We start from the raw sequence: 20,763 nt of genomic DNA, 5'->3' as shown, positions 1-20,763 counted from the left end.
TTGCCTGCGTTTCACCATATACATAATACAATTTTCAGCTACTTATACTCTAGAAACGAACACCTTCCATGAATCACAAACAGAATTTACTCTTCCCTATGAAACTGGTTGTACAGATGTAAATAATTACAAGATAAAATAAAATACAGATCCCAAAACACTTGTTACACAAAATTCTGAACAAACTAAGTAGGCTACTCTAACTTAAGTCCATGTTCATCTCTTGTCCTGATGGCACGGCTTAAGGAAAAACAAAGAAACCACTCATCTGACCAACCCCCCTCTATACAGTGTTGATAAATCACACGGTCCCAGGCAACTATGAGACAACATCAGTGGCATTGGTACTGCTGGGCAAATGAATCGGGTCATCAACCATGCTAACAACTGGAGTTTCCTGCTCTTGCTGGACAACCTGTGGAGACTCTCCAACTGGTATGTTGATCCCAGCAAAACCGACTAGGACAGCAGCAGCTCCAATATAGTCCAGTAGATGAGGAGCATGACCGGTGAGCGTGTCCACAATGGCAGCAATTGGAACTTGGATTGTGAGGCCAGCTGTGGCGACCGTAGTTGTTGTGAGAAGGATCGCTTTTGCCCACAAGTAGTCACTCAAAACGTTGTCTATCAAACCTGCAAAGAATGTCGAAATCATAAATTAGCGGCAGTTCATTTCTCACCGTGTAATTTTATTAATGGGTCCTCAATATTTCTACAAGGTATTCCTACATATCATTGAGATACGGCATTGCAGTATTATTGTTTGCATTATGAATTAGACAGTAGGGAACTTTCATGAATAGAGAGCAAACCTACCTTTTCCGACAACAAGACCAACTTGTTCCAATGTGAGCTTGTGGAATGGCTCAAGCTTGGTGAAATTCAACACCAATGCAACAGGAAGAAAAAACAACATATTAAACAGTCCCAGGAATCCCAGAAACTGAGCCATGCTCACTTGTCCTTGACCTTCTTTCTCATCAGGCAGCTTTTTTCGAATCAAGGTGATATACACAGCATATAAACCAGCAGAAACAATGGACAGGAAATCTCCAAGGAGAGGATTTGTAGCAATGGCATTAACTGAACTACTTGAATCAGCCAGGCTGACAATTATTGTACCTCCCATGCAGAGAAGCACACTAATTAGCTTCAACCATGTGAATGTCTCTCCAAGAAAAACTAATGCAACCAAGAAAGTGAAGAGGCTAGACGTGCTACTCAAGATCGTGTTGGACTGCAAGTTCACAGAAACAGAAGCATATTTTAGACCAACTAGTGATATGACAAAAGAAAGTTAGTCTCAATAAAATATGGAAGTAGCATTCGGCTCTTCTTAGTAACACTTACCGTAACAGTGGTGTATCTTAGAGACAGATTGAATGTAAGCTGTGCAAGGAACCAAAAGGGGCTGATTAGCATGCTCACTTTGGCCACACGAGCACGTGTCCACCGCCCTTTTGCATCCAACCCTGTGCTGCAAGCTACAACACTTAGCTCCGTCTGGGCAGGGAAGCTTGTATCTGGAACTGAAGTGTCTTCAGACGGCCTTGTTTGTGCTTGATCCGAGGCAACACTGATCTCATGCCCCCCACTTTGAAGAAGATTCACACTCTCCAGGTCAGAAGCCTGCTGCAGGCTTTCAGCATCCTTGAATTTCAACTTTGTCCAAAAGTCGCCAATAGAATCCTCAAAGTACCGGGCAGCCTCAACTATGGGAATGTAGACAACAAACAGAGAATTGCATATGTAGGTGATCAAGAACGGAGAGACGCCGGCATCCACGACAGACTGCACGATGTAGCTAGCGGCAATCCATATACCGGCAACAGCAACGATGTAAATCAACCCTAGGCACCATCTCCACGAGTTTGTGCTCATAATCTTGGTCCACTTGTTGATGCTGCTTCTGCTGCCATCAGCAGACTCCAAACTTCCTGTTAAGGTTAGTAACCATAAGCTCAACATCTGGTGTAGAAAAACCAATTCGCTAAGAGCTTGAGACATCTGTCATCTATAGTATACGCCTATACGGAACAAAATTTAGGCAGAACATATATTTTCAGTTTGGAAGATTAAGGGTATCAACTATAACTTGTCCGCGACTAGCATGTTCCTGCTTATGTCCCATTACCAGCAACAGATTGCTTCTTTTCTTCAAATGCTGTGCCCAATTCACTCATTGCAAACCATGGAGCGGCTCCTAACTGAAAAACCAACCTTATGTCCCATTACCAGTAACAGATTGCTTCTTTTCTTCAAATGGTGTGCCCAATTCACTCATTGCAAACCAGGGAACGGCTCCTAACTGAAAACCAACCCATGTCTGCACAGCCCCCACGAGATTGGCGCCCATTGATATGCCAATCATTGTAGTAGTGATAACGAAAGATAAGATGAGAGAAGCACGCAACCTCATTCTATCAGGAAATTTGATAGGCAAGTAATCGTAATCCACATCCTTGTATGACGAAACCGCTTGCTAGGAAGTTTATCGACGAGAGCCGAGTTACCTGATGCGGCGATGGAATCGTGCTGGGAGGACGAGCCCATGGATCCAATCTCTATGGACACCGCCACGTCGCCGACCAACCCGGATCCAAGATCTCCCCGCCCGCCCCCCTCGGCAGCCTCACCACCGCGTCAGAGAGCCACGCACCGGGGCATCCGCGCGCTGCGCGCAACAACGACGGGGGTGGTTGCACGCGCCTACCAACTACCCTGCGGCCAGGCACACGAGGCACGGCGCCGGCGTGGCGACGGGGCCTTCGCTAGCAGCTGGCCGACTGGGGGCGAGTCGAGGAGGCGACCCCGCTCGCGCTTCCGCAGGGACGGTGCAGTGCGCGGGGAGGTCGGCGGCGGCCGGCCGTTGACGGGCCCGGGGAGCGACGGTGCCGGCGAGTTCGGACGACAAGGGCTCGCAGCCGCACGCGGATTCGGAGGTGGGGGGTGCGGCCGTGCGGGTGGCCGTGGGCGTGCGTCCCCCACGGTCGGCGGTTGGTGCCGGCTCGGTCGCTTCTTCTTGTTGCCGTGGGTCCCAGTGTCAGCCTCAGCCAAGCGGCCTAACTATTTTCATTTTTTATTTGGTTTGAAATTTAATTTGCCGACGAATACTTGGACTATCGTGGAACTCGTGACAGTGAACCTCCCCTCTTGCTGCATGACCGCGATGGTTCTTCAGGAATTAGGTGCGTGCCATTGACGACATATTAGGGATGTAAAGTTAAGTTGGGTAACCCAATGAAATAACGCCTAATTTGAAAAAAAAATGTGTAGAGATTCTATAGAGTTAGTTTATTATTTTCTGGTGTCTTGTCTTACACCACGGGCCACTAGGTTACCCAAATAACATCATAGGATGTGTGCTGCTAGTGGGCGTATGATTGGTGAGCATGAATCTGCGCTAGAAGAGCATATGGTGGTCAGGTGGATGACGCCCCAGGCGGAGACGAAGATGATGCCGGAGGTGCAACTCTTGAATGGGCTACTCGTCGTGGTGTTATTGGCGGTTGCGCAATGGCATCACCGAGTAGGTTGAGCCTACCTCCGTCTCACCTCGTAAGGCGGACAACAACGTGTTGCTTCAGCTGAATTTGACCGCATGTCACGTGAGTGCTTGTGGAACTCCAAACTCGAGCCCAACGTATAGCATGAGAACAACCCATCCACGCTGGCAGTGTCGTAGGAGGAGACGACATGGCGGGCGTGGCCATGGTGGAAGGAGAGAAAGAGCTCATCGAACGCCTTCCCCCAATCTTTCCACGGTGGTGGAGGTCCATGGCGAGCTTACGACCCAATAGCGGGCCTTGGCACAACACAACAACTACAGGAATGCAAGATGGCGTGCACCATCCTTCACAAGCGCCACACCACGTTCGGCTCCGCTGCAGCCACCATGCTCTGTTGTTGCTTCCCGGCCACCATTGCTTATCCCTCTTCTCTGTGATCGCGGAGTTGGAGAAGATCCTAGTTGTTCAAGATGCTTTGGTTTTCGCCTCCTAGTCGTGGCAGCATTCGTTAGTCATGGCCCCCACAGGGAAATCATTCATTCCCAATATGGTCCAAGCATCTCGGTGATATTAGAGTATGTCGTGCCCCACCAAGTATACCCATTAGATCTACCTCTTTATCCTCATAATGAACGATAAGATTAGCTACTGCATACCATCATAGTTCTGTATACGGCCAATCGTTGTTATAATAAGCAGGTATTGCCACGTACATTGGTCTACCGTAGTTGACTCAAATTTGTGTAGCTATAGTGGCTCCTCTACCGCAATGTTAGGGATGGCAGCGGGTAGGGGAACCCGGTGGAAGAAAAGCCCACATACCCACACCCGTTAATGTATAACCCCCCGTCACCCGCACCCACTATCCATGCCGGGTAAAAAAAACCCATTCTCATCACTCGATGGATAACGAGTACCCATCGGGTAACCCACACTCGCCACTTGATAAGTAGCGCAACACGAGGATTAGAGAAGAGGGCTAGGATTTTCAGTATATGCATTTGCTAAATAGTACCCTCCTGCGTTCTAGATCCACCTATTGTCCCTGTTCACTTCGATGAAAAAACAAGCCAAAACACTGTTCCGGCTGCCTTGTTGTGAGAGAAAAACACTATTCCGGCTGAAAAAACAAACTGAAAAAGACGGATTATAAGATAAGCGAACAGAGCCATTATCTGCTAACGGGTCCCATATTGGGTAGCGAGTATGGGATAGAAGGGAATGTACCCGTACCGATGTACCTGATGGGGGAAGAAATGTCCCCAATAGCATACTCATGGGGGTTAAAAAGGCCCCATACCTGCACCCTAATAGGGTTTTTAGCCATTGGGTTTTGGGTACCTATTACCATTCCTACGCAATGTGAAGACATTTGACATGTTTGGACCATTGGCCTCTCGTTTTTTTCACCCCTTGGTTGCACACAATGGCACGTTGGGAAAGAAGAGCACACTTCCATAGAAATCAAGTGGGACTAATATGAACCCTGCTCTCTACTACATGCACCACGAACAAGGTTTTGGGCTTTTAGCTACTTTCATTCATTTCACTCGTAAATTTTTTTATTTCTTTCCTTCCAGGGAAAATAACATACAACATGATCGAAATGACAGTGGTGCAAGGACATGATTGGAATCTCACCTTATTATCATCACATATCTCCATGTATACCATTCACTAAAATAAAATTACAGTTGCAAAGGTCACAAAAACAAAACAATAACAAGAGTAAAGGAACCAAAAGAATACAAGAAAAAAAAATCAACTGAACGTACAAATTAAACAACAAAATCCATGCACTGATGTACAATTTAACGTTCACCAATCACCACACCACCGAGAACGCCTGCAAATGCAGAGCATGTATCTGACAAGGATTTTCCGATGAGCAATCGAGCCATTTCCCGCATGAATTCCGGCGTCCCAGATGGGCCGCCGCGCTAGTGCTTGTTGACGAAGGCGCAGTGCTTCCTGATCTCGCCCTCGGAGCCGGTCTTGACGTCGATGGCGCCCAACCTGACCATGGAGCGCGCGAAGACCTGGAAGAACACCTCGGGCGGCGCGTTCACCACGCTGAGGATGTCGGCCTTGGACGTGGCGTCGGTGATGAGCGCGGCGTCGGACTGGAACAGGCCCCGCCGCTTGAGCACGCCCCGGTAGTAGCTCAGGTCGAAGGTGAGGAAGCTCCCCGGGTCCATCTCCACGACTGTCGTGTTGTCCGTCAGCGTCTTGCACTTCCGCCGCAGCGTCGCCGCGTACAGCGGGTCCAGTGACGGGTCCGCGTCCCCAGGAACGGCGCGCCCCGTGAAGTTGTACAGCCGCTTGCTGAAGGAGTTGCAGTGGGAGATGCCGATCGTGTGAGCCCCTGCACACGCAAGTGGAATTGGTTGTGGTTTATCATCAGCATCAGCATTCAGCATTCAGCAGCAGCGCTAATATAACTCGTTGACAAAGTGATTAGGAATGTCTGAATTGTTCAGTGTATGTATAGTTTTTGGAGCTATTCAGGAAATTATCAGTGTTCTCTGAATTGCTTTGCAATTACTGTATATCCTTATATTTGTCGGCAGGTTATAAATATGAGGCACGTATTTGAAGGCAACATCAACCTACTTCATCAGAAGCATCTGTTCTAGGAAAAGGACCATTTCAGAAGTATCCTCTGTCTGGTGTTTGCATATAGGAGTATATACTAAAGGCTCATCATCTATGATATATTAGATTGGAATAGACCGGTGGAAGGTAGTTGGCAGCAGCGTGCATGTCGACATCAGAAGAGGTTGCCGATTAATGTCATGCAGACATGCACATACGAACAATGGACGCCCAAGTTCTTCTCCACATGCCATCAATCTCTTCTTTTACTTTAAGCAAGCAAGATGACCTGCTCTGAAGAATGCTGTAAGTTAAGCCTGCCTCTGCCCGGGATGCAATGTAGTGGGTGATCACCTACAATCTCTTTCAGTTATCCTCATAACTAGGTTTTTAGGCAAATTTATCTTCTCTGTCGTACTGAATCATTTCCCGGCTACCAAACTCCAGTACATGCATAGGCAGGACAAAAACATCCTTTGTGCATGCATGTAGATGCTAAGGTCCTGTTTGATTTTCATAAGTCAGGTGACTTATTAAGTCAGGTGACTGAAAATCAGTGACTTATAAGTTATGCCTGTTTGGTTGTAGATGACTTATAAGCTCATTAAAGGTGTGGGCCCCACGCAGAAAAGGGTGACTTATAAGTTTTAAGCAGGGGTGAACCAACTTAAAACTTATAAGCAGGGGTGACTTATAAGTTGGTGATGTTTGGCAAAATAAGTCACTTATTTCACTTTTTAACTTATAAGTATGTGACTTATTTGAAACCAAACGCCTAACGGGCCCTAACTAGTACTAACATGCTGTCTCTCTCCTCAGGGACGATGTGCAGCTGTCAGCTACACTCTACTCAGCTGTGCTTGACACTACTGAAGATGAACATAATTGCAGCTGCCCAGTTTAAAAAGCCTCCTTTTCTGTTGGCAACGTATTCACTCTAGAAAGACAAAACTAAGCTGCGGTTTGTGCATGCATGTACCGTCACTAAAATACTGTTAGGTGCTGAACTTTCACCTTTTGATGTAGATTTTGATCCACAGAACGAAGTCTTTTATGGATAGATAGTTAGTTAGTTACGTTCTGACCGACAAATGGATGCCATTATTTCAATAATGTACTACTGCTACCAGTAGCAGGGCCGGTGTGTGCATGTTCGGGTTGTCCGTCCAATCCGGCCATGGCATTGAACTAACGGCTCCTGAAACGTTCTAGGCTCCATAGTGTTTGTTCAGTGCTTGTTTAGTTTCCAAAAACTTTCTCAAAAAGTGCTACAGCTATCACATCGAATTTTACAATACGTGCATGGAGCATTAAATGTAGACGAAAAAAAACTAATTGCACAGTTTGGTTGGAAATTATGAGACGAACGTTTTGAGCCTAATTAGTCCATGATTGAACACTAATTGCTAAATAAAAACGAAAGTGCTACGGTAACCAAATTTCCAAAATTCGCGAACTAAACGCGGCCTCAGTTTACTCTTGTACATAATCAGTACTGGTCCTGCAGAGAGGAAGTAGCTAGAGTACGATAAACAATTTGCCAATGCTACCAGTCATCATCTAGTACAATAAGAGCACTACTATTCACCCAGCGAAAGGGAATGCAACATCACTCGCTGTCGGTGGCTCGGTGCCGTTGGTTGGAATCAGCGCGTTTAATATATAAACAGATAAACTTGCAAGTGCGCCTTCTAATTCTAATCTGAGGACTAGTCAGACCTGTCACTGCTAATCTGTCTAGTTCCTTGGCATGTCAGTTGTCTGTCTGTGTAAATTAAGTTGATTGATTGACAGGTGAAAAGATAACCTTCTTGTTTGTTTCTCCTTTTTTGAGCAAATTGTTGAATGATGGTGAAGTCATCGTCAGGTGAAATAACAAATAAGCAGTGTAGCTGAGCTCAGAATGGTGGCGGTAATGGAGTACCTGAGAGCCAGACGAGATCGGCGAGGTCGAGGCTCTTGTTCCGGAAGGACTGGAGGAGTGTGGTGAAGTTCATGGTGGGCGCGGGGATCTGGTCCAGCGCCTCCTGCTTGATGGACACGGTGCCGTCGCGCCGCCCCGTCGGCACTCTCCAGAACGGCCCGCCCTGCATGCATGATGCATCCGCGTTTAATTGCTTTATTTGCCGGTGAGCCGTGAGCTAGCGCGGGCGGCCGGGGGCTAATAATGCAGATGGGGGCGCTCAGGAAGTGAGGAGTGAGGAGCACTCACGATGACGCCGACGGAGTCGCGGGCGGCGAGCGCGAGGATGTCGGCGCAGGACACGACGCCGGGGCACTCCTTCTCGAGCAGCGCCTTGATGCGGTCGATGAAGCCGAAGCCGCGCAGCGTCAGGTTGGGCGTCGCGTCCTTCTCCGCCTTCTTGCCGCCCGTGGCGTTGAGCAGCACCGACGCGTCGCAGCCCTGCGGCAGGGGAGCAATATCGAGCATGGCGGAGTCGGTCATTGGCATCGATCGGTATTCGTCGGCGCGCACGCGCGCAGGCAGCTGAGGCAGGACGCTGGCATGCTAGCTAGCTAGCTGCAGTGCTACATACCCTGACGAAGCAGTCGTGGAAGTGGGTACGGATCAGGGTGGCGGCGACGTCGGGCGCGTGCGGGATGTGCGCCTTGACGAACTCTTTGACGATCTTCTCCGCCTGCGGGCAGGTGGAGCCGTAGAACCCTTCCTTGAGCTGCGTCCGCGCGCCGCCGGCGAGGACGGAGGCGGCGGCGGCCACCACCAGCGCCGCCGCCAGCACCATTCTTCTCACCACCATCGCCTCGATCGACTGCTGCAGTAGTGCTGCTGCTGGCTAGCTAGTGGCTGCACCTACAAGCAGGCTGCAACACAAGCTTCGCTCTCCGCCGTGTCAACTGACTTCGTCGACCGGTCTCGAGCTCTTGCTGGTACAAGCAAGGTGCCGAGCCCGGTGCTGCGCTATAAATACACAGTGTGCCGGACAGCAAGGCACGGTGACGTCTGACGTGTGTCCACTGTCTACTGGCTAGTGGCTAGTCCGCTAGTGGGGTTCGGTTGCCGCTGCCCTGCCCTGCGATGCCGCTGCGCATTGGATATTCTGGGGACTGAGAAGCGGACGACGAGGTCTCCGTCTCTAACTACCTGCGTATGGTCGGTAGAGCGGCTTGCCCAGTTCGATCGTATCTTATGGTCGATGTACGCTACTGAGCCGGCCCGTACGCAAGCACGCGTCTGCTACCTGCTGCGCGCGCAAATGGAGGAGGCCGGTCGTGACGACGCCGGGGCGGTCGGCCGGCGGCATGTCAGCGCCAGCGGCGGTCGAACTCTGCTCCAAGTGTCACCCGTCAAGTCAAGGCGTAGGTGATTTTACGCGTGGACTTCTTCCCGCCCGATACTTCTTCTTTTGCTTCCTGCAACGAACTGCCGTCCCTAGCAAATGATCGATTCCTAGTGCGTACTACGTAGTACTCTGCGCCAACTTGGTACTCCCTCAGTCCCTCCTCGCCCGTCGTCGTCGTCTCAAAATTTCAGGCGCGCCATTGGTACGTGTACGACACGTACTCTACAGTCGTAGGCTTCTTCAGTTGGACTGAACCAGGGACGACGATGGGAGCACACGGGACGGCGTGTGGCGTATTAATGGAGCGAAAAGCCGTCGGCTTTCCATGTCCATCTCGCAACGGACGGACCCACGGATTGAGATTGGAGATTGGAGATTGGACAGGAGAGTCTCGCCGTGCCCGTGCGTGGTATGCTAGCCTAGCCGCCGCGCCGGTAGGGTGTGCTACAGCGGAGCCCCGGCCCCATCACGAGGTGGGGGTTTCTTTACGCTTTCGAGCACCTCCTTTCCGTGCGTCCATGATTCCAAGCAGTGCGAGAGAGGAGGAGGCACAGGCACCCACGTCCACACGCGCGCACGAACAAGCTGGGGGCTGGAGCTGGGACACGTCTCCGCACTTCCCCCTCTCTTCATCTTTCTGGGCCGGCCGCATCATGCTGCACACTCTGCACAGATTGCATCAATAATGTATGATCTGGTAAGTACAAGTACAGCGCATTGAGGAACATCAGTTTAAGTTGTCACCAGCAACTGCGCGCCCTGTTCGTTTGGACTTGTTTAGCTTATAAACTATGGTTAAAAGTACTGTTGGCTGGTTTGGTGTGAGAGAAAAATACTATTCGTTGACTGATAAGCCATGGCTTATAAGCCAAAGCGAACAGGCTGGCGATTGGTTCGGCTGTGATCATTCAGGGATAAGGTCTGCAACTGCAACAGCAAGCAGGGCGAGTAGAGAGCAGTAGCTAGACCGTAGACGCACATCGTGCCATGGTTGGCGCCCTAGTGGCTGTGTACATGCATGTGTCACCTACTATCACGGAGTTCACGACGGGAGTAGCTACGGAGTTCACGACGGGAGTAGGTACGTAGGGCATAGGCGCATGGCTACGTACTCCTGAAAGCAGAGGCTACCAAGAATCCCAGCGATGGCAAGCGACGGACGCAACTCCAACAACGCTCCTGCCCTGCTAGAGTGCTAGCTGCCTGCTCTGCTGTTCCTGGCTTCCTGCTCCTGCTCATGAAGCTTCCTTTCCTTTATCTTTTTTTTTATTTCTGTTACACAGACGACACACGGGTGCTCGTTGTCACGGCCATATACGGAACTACTGAACCATCCGGAGATGAGATGAGATGACCTCCAAAGTAAAAGGTGCAGGGTGGTTAGGGCGCGTCACTGCTCACCGAATACCCATGTTTCTTGCTCTTGTTGAGTCCTGGTCCTGGGCCCTAGCTCTCCCGTCGTCTCGTCGTTCTCACCGACAGCTTCCACACTGATGGATGCCCACCAGTCGCCTTGACAAGCCGGCCGGCCGGCCAGTTGTTTGCATTGTCACCAAGAACACTGTTTCCATTGGTTCATAATTTTAACGATAAACGGATAGATACAAGATAGACGAAGCAGACTACCCAACCGTCCGTAACCCAGATTCGGCATCACATTTTACTGTTGCGACTGCGAGATAAGGTAATTATACACTGGAACTGAGGCTTTATTTTTACAGTCTTACAGAGGAGGAAACAGGAAAGGGAGAGTCAAGTGAAGCCCATGAAAAGCATGACTCTTTCCCTGCAAGCAAGCAAGCAAGCATTTCCCCCTCTTCCACATCTTTTGCTTCCTCAGCTCCCTGATCCATAGCCGGCCTATAGCTACTAGGCTAGCGCAGCGTAAACATGGTTCTTTTTAGCTTTGCTCAAATGGAGAAGATCTTTTGGAATAGCGTGTGACCAGGATCAAATGGTCTCTCTCATGCATTGCTAGCTGTGGGTTACAAGCAATGCCAACTTAGGAAGTACTTTAATTTTGCTTTATTTCCTCTGACGAGAGCAGCCTACAAATTAAACAAGAATCTGCAAATTTCTTTTGCAACGCCTCTCAGCAGCTTAGGCCTGGTTCACTTTGTAAATTTTTTTTTGAATCCGATGAATAGTACCACTTTCGTCTTATTTGGCAAATATTGTCCAATCGTGAACCAACTAGGCTCAAAAAATTCATCTCGTGATTTTCAACTAAACTGTGTAATTAGTTATTTTTTTTACCTACATTTAATACTCCATGCAAGCAGCTAAAAATTGATGTGATGGAAAGAGAGTGAAAAAATAGTTCGATCATGTGTTTCAGGACCAGTCTAGACATTATTATTCCTGACTGCTCTCAAGAACAGAATCAGCTCAGCATCTGATCTGGTGTATCGTGTATGGTGTGGATACTCCATATGCACCATCATGACGGGCATAATGTGCATGCATGCTCATCACTCGTACTGCCTAGCTTATAGCTAGCTAGTGCAACACTACTTTTTTCTAGGCAGTGGCGGCTGATCATGCATACAGCCTTGAGTCCATGACACACTACTCTGTCATGGAATGCAAGCCGTAATAGCAGATTTTTAAGCAGAATGTTTGCTGAAGGAAGTCTTCATGCTGCCACATTCCAGCTCGAGTAGTTGGCACTTGGCAGACAATGGTCCTGAAGGGGACAATTATTGAGTCCACACGCATAATACACTAAATCATGACTAACAATGTGCGCTAATTGACCCACTAAATCATCAGCAAGCAGATATAGCATTTTAATTACACCATGCCACTTTTAAGAACGTTGTTGTAGACTTGTAGTTGAGTTGAGTTACGTATATATGCGTGTATATGTGTGTGTACTTTGTGGCGAATGAAATGGTACTGTACATTTCCAAAAAAAAAGGGATCTTAATTCTTAAACAACTCTTCAAATAATTGGAACTTGGTATAGTACAAAGCGAGTTGGATCTTGAATGCATAAGAAGAAAAATAAATACTGTGACGCCCTACTCTTGTATGTTTCCCCCAACTGCCGTGAAAGCCAAGCACCAAACTCTTCATTCAGTACATCCCCTGTGCAGTTCATAGTTCTACGCATTTGGTATATATATATATTTTTTAGAGTTCAAGGGCATAATGCCCCGGCCTTTCAAATATTATCAAAAGACCAAACAGTTTATAGCACAGTTTGCTCAAAAAGCGTCCAAGCCCAACTGGCAGGCGGTGAACAACCCACCAGCCACTACCAAGCAACCAAAACTGACATAGTTAAACTCCAGAAGCAGCCACTAAAAAAACCAGCACTAACGAACCATCTCTATTACATCACAGGATAGTTTCAGCTCCTTCATCAGGTAAAGCTCGGAAACACCAGCAGCCTTGAGCACTTCCCAGGCAACTGAGCCCCTTCATCATTGGCCGCCGTCATGCTTCTGAAGAACTTTGCATTGCGTTTCTGGTGAAATCAGGAAGCCAAGAAACCCTCCTTGCTGCAGTCTTCAGGTTCTCCAGGAAACCATCCAGCTGCTCCCTTTTGTTCACCGGGCACAGAACTATCCAGTTCTGTAGCAGGCCCAAGATTTTGTAGAACAACACCTCTATGCTTTTCCATCCAGACCTCTGAAAACAAAGCTCATTCCTAAGTTTCCAAATCAACCACAACACAGCAGAGGTTATCATGTTAATAACATTATTCTTTTTGTCACTCAACCAAAACTGCCCTATACTGACTATGTCGCCACCTACTTGTATTCCTAAAATATCAGAGATAACTGACCAACATCTCCTAGCAATAGCACAATAAAAAATAAATGATGGCAGCTTTCATTCTCAACACAGAAAAGACAAGTTGCATCCTCTACTTTTCTACGCTTGGCTAAATTATCCCTAGTTAAAGTTCTGTTATTAATCAACATCCATAAAAACATATGGACTCTTGGAGGAACTTTAATCCCCCAAACAGCCGATACATGCACTTGCTTAATCCCTCTAAAATTAATGACTTTGTAAAGCGATTGAGAAGAGTAAGTTCCTTTAGAAGTAAACTTCCAGATCATCTCATCTTCCTCATCCGAAAGATGAACTGTTGAAACTAATTCAACTACTTCTAACCATAACTGATAAAGGACATCACTTACTGTTCTCCTAAAGGTGCATTTCAAATTTGATCCATCCCACACCTCTGCAACTATCTTCCCATGCTCATTAATGATCTAGTAAATAGGCCAAAACTGTATGGCCAAACTGGACGAACCTCCTCCCAAAATCTAACTTTCCTCCCATTTCCAACCTTCCACAGAAAACCCATCTTAGCAGCCTGTGCTGCCCAACCCTTAAAAAAACTAGAAGCAATTGAGGTTCTAGTGAGCAGAACATGAGAATTCAAAGTATCATACTTGAAATCTATTAACTCTTTCTAGAGTTTATCTCTATCCAAATTATATCTTTTAAGCCACGATGCCAAAAGGCACAAGTTTAAATCTCTCAGATTAGGGACCCCAAGACCACCAAAATCCTTATGCATAGAAACTAACTCCCAGTTGGCTAAGTGATATCTATGATTATTCTCAGAATCATCCCAAAGAAAATTACCCATGTGGGTGTTTAACATTTTAATGACCCATTTAGGGAATTTGATAAAAGACAGAAGATAAACAGGTATACTAGAAAGACAGGATTTGATTAAAACTACCCTAGCAGCAAGGGACATCAGCCTTCCTCTCCATCCTGCAATTTTGTTCATGATTTTATCCACCAAAGGTTGTATGTTATCTCTGGTCAGAACATCAAAATGTAGCGGAATACCTAGGTACTTAATAGGGAAATTGCCAACAGGGCAGGAGAGAATATGGGCTAATCTGTGTACTTCATTATCCTCTAAGTTGATTGGGATCATTTCACTTTTGTGAAAATTGATTCTCATACCCGAAATTTGTTCGTACCACATAAGAATACATTTAAGATTTTCCAACACCGATTCCTTAGCTTTGGAAATTGCCAACAGGTTTTGGCGAGCCACAGATCCTGGTGAATCCACACCAGGTTCTTGCCTCTCTCCCCTCGAACCCTAACTCTGGGGCTGGAAATGGAGACGAACCACAGCTGTCCCCAAAAATTCTGGATCTCTTCTCCCTCCAGCGGGTCCCTGGTTTTGGGTTTGGATGGAGCCGACGCCCGAAACCGCGAGAACACGCCACGTCTCTACCTTCTGGATGAGGGGCTGTCAACCGGGCCGGGATAAGAGACGACTCGCTTGACACGCTTGACACGAGGGGGAGTCCTGCGCTCCCTGATTGGAGAGTCAGGAAGCCTCGCCGCCGACGGGAGGGGCTGCCGCCCCGAGTCTCCGAGGGGAACCTCACGTGTCCTCTCATCAAAGCGCAGCGCGGCCCCCGCGCCGCGGCTTCTCCAGTTTCAAGCCAACCAACCCAGCGCCAGCGAGCGCGGCTCAGGCGGGCGTGCCGTTCCTTCCTCGTTCGGATCGTCCGGGGCGGAGCCCCAAATCCGAGGGAATCTCCCGTGGCCACTTGCCCTGCCCGGCCATCCGTTCATACGTACCGTAAATTCGTTGCGCCGTCCAATCAGAGTGGTTAGGGCACAAGTTTAGTTTAATTTGGCTCTGCCAGCACCATTTATCGTTTCCATTTCAAATGTATAAAGCACTGACGATTTTGATGTGAGCACATGACTACAGCCAGCTACCTACTAACTGATGAGCTCAGCACAATGTACATCTGGTTAGTGACAGCTAATCGACAAGTTGAAGCTAGCTACACTTCACGCTGTGGACCGGTTAAACGTGTTTCTAGGCGCAATCTATCACCGTCCCTTTCTTTCTTGACTACAACATGGTTCCTGCAGGAATCACTTGCAGGGGCAAGCAAACATGCTCGGTCAGACAGCAGGCAGCCGGTAGCTTCTTCAGGGTAACTGTTGCTTGCTGCAAAGAGATGAGCACCAAGCTTCCTACAGGGGCATTAGCATAGCATATAAGACACGCGCTTTTTATGGGCAAATCATGTGCCTGGAAAATCGCCTAGAACTTCGCATCTCTGTCTGTTTGTCTGTCAGAGGTAGGCTGTCAACTACACCTCTCACTTTCAGCCTGTGTGGGTCCCAAGTGAGTCCCAACCGTAATGATATATAAGGACCGTTCGCTGGCTGTTTCTGGGCTGATAAGTTCAGCTGGTGCTGGTTTGTTGTGAGAGGAAAACACTGTTGGCTAACTGATAAGTTCTGGTTGAAACCACCAAGCGAACAGGCTGATAGGCTGTAATGACAGAGGCGCGTTAAACACATCAGCATTAGATCAGAGGTTTTGCTAATCATGCACTAGCTGTGCGGTACTGTGCCTGCTGCTTCATCATCATCCGTCAGTTTCTGCCTGCTGCCTTCGCCGAGAAAGTAAGGGTGCTTTCAGAGATGGGAACAGACATTCAGACAAGGACAAAAAGAAGGGAGAGAAACCAAAGGATAATTCCAATCAAATTACAGCTGATTGTTTGTCTATGATCACGGCACGGATCACCACCGTTGCCGTATGTGGCTCGATGATGACGGCCTTGAACTCTAGCCCTTGTCCTCCTCATTCGGTCGGTTGTTATAACTCCCTAGTCCCCCCCCGCCCCCCCCCCCCCCCCCAACCCGCCCCCCCCCCCCCCCCCCCCCTCTTCCTCCATCATTCGAGCTCGCTAATCATTCTCTTCGAGACGCATGCATATGACAAACTGGCAATGGCGTGGAAATAACCTCCATGAACAGCTTAGCCACGCACAGTGCCGCCATCGTATGCAGTGACATCTATCGCGTCGTAAGTGGATTGGTTGCACGCATGCATGGGATCGGATTGGCAATGCTGGCTGGCTGAACGGCGTATGCATGCCTCTGGGCAGAAGAAGACAACACGTACGCGCCCGGCCACGGTCAGGCCACTCTTACATGACTGTGCATGGATGAGTCTTGAGACGCTTCACCACCAGTCGGTTGCGACGTCGCTGTCGTAGAGTAGAGACGACGCTGTGCTGCAGCTGCGCGGGTCGTCCAACAACAACGACAACGAGGCTGCGACTGCGGGGTTGTTGCTGCAGCCTGTAGGTAGAGTCAGCTGCCTGGCAGCAGCTATCAGAGCGGGGCAGTCGGGTCGGGTTGTTGGTGCGCATTGAAGACTGACCGCCACCGGCCACCGCCCACCAGCGCGTGGCGGCCGGCGCGCGGCCTCGGCTACGGACGGGCGACCGACGGAACTGTCGGGCCTCGTGCGTGCGCGGGACAATTGCAGAAACATTCGTGGATCGCAAGCAAATTGCAGAAACATTCGTCCGCACTCGCTAGGTCTGTAACGACTAACGAGCAGACGCAGTCTGTGCTTGTGCTTGCAAGAGGCAAGGCAAGGCAAACACGAGTGGTGAGGTCATGTGGCATGTGCCGGGGCATCAACCACGGCGGCCGGCAGCGGTGACCGGTGAGCCCGCGCGCGGTGGCGTTGGGCTTGGGCGCGTGTCGCGTCAGTTTTTTCTTTTTTAACAACGGCGTGCCGCGTCAGGTGCCACGCGGCCATGCTGCACGCAGCACTGCACGAGCGGACCACGCGGCCTGGCTCGCTCTTGCCGCGGGGCTCGGTTTCATCTAAGCCCAATAATAGATGCGCGGCTCATTCTCTCGTGTTTGCGCGGCCCAACGAAAACTTGTTGTCACTGGCGTCTGGCGTGTCTGCAGGCTGCCCGCAGTTGAGGTTTTCTTTTTTCGCACGCGATTTCCATGAAAAAATTTGGGTGCAAATTATATCCACCATGCCTCCCTGCATACATACCATAGATAGTTGCCACATATCCAATCAACACGATCTAATCACACGCCTAGAAGATTTCCTCGCATGTCCACATGTGGCTTCGGTTGCCTCCCGTGCCCGCTGCTTTTCTGCCTCCACCATGCGCCGTTGGATCGTGTTGACTAGACACGTGGCAACCATCCATGTCATGTATACAGGGAGGCACGGTGGATAGAGTTTGCACCGATTTTTTTTTTCTGATTTCCAGCGGCGAAAACGGGAAAAAATTCCATGCATCCAGGATGCACCGAGTAGTCATGCATACATGCACCTGATGGCTGCCGCATGTACAGGTGAGCAGCGTCGGAGCCATGCCGTAGCCGAGTGGGAGCCGAGCGGAAGCACGGGTGGACAACGAATGAGGACAGACGTCGATTCTCGTTAGGTGGACATGTGGCAGTCAATGGCAGCACGTATGTACGGAAGCTGAGTGCATACTATATGCATGGAGTTTTTTTTCCGAAAACGGAGGATCTCTCCGCTTGAAATCGCTACGGAGAGGATCTCACTAGACGGTCAACTCATACCGGCCAATCTGATCATCCCACTACCGGCTAGTGATGAGCGGTCGAAGCAATACTCCACCCTAAGGCTACAAGTAGGAGGCAGATAAGACGCGACCGAGCGCCCGATCCACTCTCCTCTTCCTCCTTCCTCGTGCTTTGTCTGTCCCAACCTCGCCTTCCTCCCCGCTGCCCTGCAGCTAGTGGCTGCCTCGTCGCTTGCCGCACCGCCCACCTCCCGCCCTTGCCCTCTTAACCTCGCCCTCTCCTAAGGCCCTAACCTTCGTGCATTAGGTTCCAAAGATCCGTCCGAGCATTATGTGGGGCCTTAGAGTTTCTGCTCGAATGGCTCGGTACGTGCATTACGACAAACAATAAACGACCCTGACCTTTTACGTATTTAATTCAATTTTCCCCTGGCGTGCGCGCGAGATATCCTATCTCCATGTCATCACAGTCATTTTTGCTTACCACAATTTTTATTCAGTACTTTACTTGCGTATCACACCCCTGTCCAAAACAAATCACAGCTAATGACACACTGCACCAAGCAAATCACAGCTGATGACACATTGCACCGACCATTTTTTTTGCTCTCTCTCTCTCTCTAGGATTCGCCAACTACAGCGACGTCCTCCCGATGTACATCGGTGACGGCCCCACACCGACGAGGATGCTTTCAAAGTGCTCATCTCATCATCCAACACTGCTCGATTGATCTTGACTATTTGTTAGTAGCTAATTATCTAGTCGTGTGGCATGGCAATATGGCATCAGGTGTTAAGGAAGAGGGGCCAAGGCATCGGGATCCTTGTGTCCAAGTGCCTCAAGTAGACGAACGCCTCCTACTCCTAGCAGGACCCGGGCGAGGTGATGGACTTCTTGCTCCGTCTGGTGGAATTGAAGCGGAAACCCTCCACAACTAAAAGCTCTAGTTTGGTTTTGGTGAATTGATGAAACCCTAAGTGTTAACCTAGTTTATCAAGTGATCATGAGATAGGTAGCACATTCTAAGTGGTGAAGCAAATGAAGATCATGACATGATGATGGTGATGCCATGGTAATGATCAAGTGCTTGAACTTGAAAAGAAGAAAGATAAAAACAAAAGGCTCAAGATAAAGGTATAAATGGTAGGAGCTATTTTGTTTTGGTGATCGAGACACTTAGTTAGTGTGATCACATTTAGGATAGATAGCCGTACTATTAAGAGGGGTGAAACTCGTATCAAAATGCCGTTATCAAAGTGCCATTAGATGCTCTAACTCATTGCATATGCATTTAGGATCTAGTGGAGTGCTAACACCCTTGAAAATATTTGTGAAAATATGCTAACACATGTGCACAAGGTGATACACTTGGTGGTTGGCATATTTGAGCAAGGGTGAAGAAGATAGAGTTGAAAAGAAGTTAGTCACGCTGGTCACGCAGTGACCGGACGCTAGGGTCCTGCGTCCGATTGTGGAAGCAGTGTAGACGCTGGCGTCTGTCTTCGACCGGACGCTGGGTCACTTGGTGACCAGACCCTAAGTGGGTGCGTCCGGTCCCGCTGACGTGGCAGCGCACAGAGGAGACGTTGAGTGATCGGACGATGGGTGAGTCCGGTCGGGCATGACCGGACATGTTCGGTCATGATTTTTTGCCTCTAGAACCTTACTAGAAACGACTGGACGCTGGTGTTGGTGCGTCCGGTCACTTTGAGCAGTGCGTCCGGTCACTACTTAAATGTAGTGATGTCCGTTGAGATCGGGCGATCAGTGTTTGAAGCCGATGACACGTGGCAAGCTTTGAGCGACCGGACGCTGGGGTCCTACGTCCGATTGATCTGACCGGAGCATCCGGTCACCCCAAGCTATGCCCAGTGAAGGGGTACAACGGCTCTATTTCGTGGAGGCTTCTATTTAAGCCCCATGGCCGGCTCAAGCTCACTCTCTTGGACATTTGCATTGACATAGCAACCTTATGAGCTTAGCCAAAACCCTCCCACTCATCTCCATCATAGATTCAACATCTTAAAGAGAAGTTTGCATGCTTCAAGATGAAGGAGGATGAGAGTGTGCTAGAGATGTTCCATAGGCTTCAAGTGCTTGTCAATGATCTCAAAGCACTTGGCAAAGAGGTGAAGGACAATGACTTCTCCCACAAGTTCTTGAGATGTTTGTCTTCAAGATTTGGCACATTGGTCACTATTTTAGTGAGGAGTGGTTTGGACACCATGACACCAAACCAAGTGTTGGGATATATAATGATCAATGATACATATAGAGATGATGATGAGAAGGAAGAAAAGGAGAAGAAAGATGAGAAGAAGGATGAGAAGAAGAAGAGCATGGCATTCAAGGCCACATCATCCAAGGGCAAGGCAAAGCAAGATACATTAAGTGAAGATGATGATGATGATAAGAAGATGGCTCTCTTTGTCAAGAGATTTGGGAAGTTTATGATGAAGAAAGGATATCGTGCTAGAAGGAAGAAATCTTCATCCAAGAACAAGGAAGAGTCAAGAAGGTGCTTCAATTGTGGAAGCAAAGATCAGCTTGTTGCTCAATGTCCTTACAATAGTGACAAAGACGATGATAAGAAGAACAAGAAGGACAAGAAGGAAAAGAAAGAGAAGAAGGACAAGATGACCTTCAAGAAGAAGAAGGGTGGTTCATATATGGTCACTTGGGATAGTGATGCTTCCTCAAGTGATGATGATGATAAGACTACCAAGAAGAAGGCACTTGCAAGCATTGCTATCAATGAGAAGCCTTCTCTCTTCGACACTCCATCATGCTTCATGGCTAAGGCCACTAAGGTACAAATTTGTGATGATGGAAGTGATGAGGAACATAAAAATGAAAATGATAGTGATAGTGATGATGATGAACCTACTAAGGATGAACTATTTGACATGCTAGAAGATGCTAAAGAACACTTTGGCATTAAGAGAAGGGAATGCAAAAGCTTGGGTAAGGAACTAAAAGCCCTTAAGCAAGCCTTTGATGAGCTTAATGCATCTCATGAGAGG

At 48.7% G+C, this 20,763-nt stretch overlaps 2 protein-coding genes across 2 annotated transcripts; both read right to left on the bottom strand.

The window, feature by feature from the left end:
* Positions 1-71: 71 nt before the first annotated feature.
* LOC136520606 (uncharacterized vacuolar membrane protein YML018C-like) lies at positions 72-3,006 on the bottom strand. The gene is made up of 4 exons (XM_066514170.1): positions 2,514-3,006; positions 1,351-1,937; positions 817-1,237; positions 72-633 (listed from the first exon to the last, which is right to left on the bottom strand). Exons 1-4 carry the CDS (start codon positions 2,551-2,553, stop codon positions 320-322), a joined length of 1,362 nt encoding a protein of 453 aa, XP_066370267.1. The 5' UTR covers positions 2,554-3,006; the 3' UTR covers positions 72-319.
* A 2,129-nt stretch (positions 3,007-5,135) lies between these two features.
* LOC136521023 (peroxidase 3-like) lies at positions 5,136-9,009 on the bottom strand. The gene is made up of 4 exons (XM_066514743.1): positions 8,642-9,009; positions 8,317-8,508; positions 8,029-8,191; positions 5,136-5,874 (listed from the first exon to the last, which is right to left on the bottom strand). The coding sequence occupies exons 1-4, from the start codon at positions 8,861-8,863 to the stop codon at positions 5,450-5,452; spliced, it is 1,002 nt and encodes a 333-aa protein (XP_066370840.1). The 5' UTR covers positions 8,864-9,009; the 3' UTR covers positions 5,136-5,449.
* Positions 9,010-20,763: the final 11,754 nt, after the last annotated feature.

Source organism: Miscanthus floridulus, chromosome 18 (assembly GCF_019320115.1).
Source record: "Miscanthus floridulus cultivar M001 chromosome 18, ASM1932011v1, whole genome shotgun sequence".
Lineage (NCBI taxonomy): Eukaryota > Viridiplantae > Streptophyta > Magnoliopsida > Poales > Poaceae > Miscanthus > Miscanthus floridulus.
This window is presented reverse-complemented; position numbering and strand designations above follow the sequence as displayed.

Excerpts from the sequence above, each read along its gene's own strand:
- LOC136520606 (XM_066514170.1), bottom strand. The coding sequence starts at position 2,553 with ATGGGCTCGTCCTCCCAGCACGATTCCATCGCCGCATCAG. Across the intron at positions 1,938-2,513 it reads CGATTCCATCGCCGCATCAG|GAAGTTTGGAGTCTGCTGAT; the intron begins GTAACTCGGCTC and ends TAACCTTAACAG. Across the intron at positions 1,238-1,350 it reads TAAGATACACCACTGTTACG|TCCAACACGATCTTGAGTAG; the intron begins GTAAGTGTTACT and ends GTGAACTTGCAG.
- LOC136521023 (XM_066514743.1), bottom strand. The coding sequence starts at position 8,863 with ATGGTGGTGAGAAGAATGGTGCTGGCGGCGGCGCTGGTGGTGGCCGCC. Across the intron at positions 8,509-8,641 it reads TCCACGACTGCTTCGTCAGG|GGCTGCGACGCGTCGGTGCT; the intron begins GTATGTAGCACT and ends CCCCTGCCGCAG. Across the intron at positions 5,875-8,028 it reads CGATCTCGTCTGGCTCTCAG|GGGCTCACACGATCGGCATC; the intron begins GTACTCCATTAC and ends TTGCGTGTGCAG.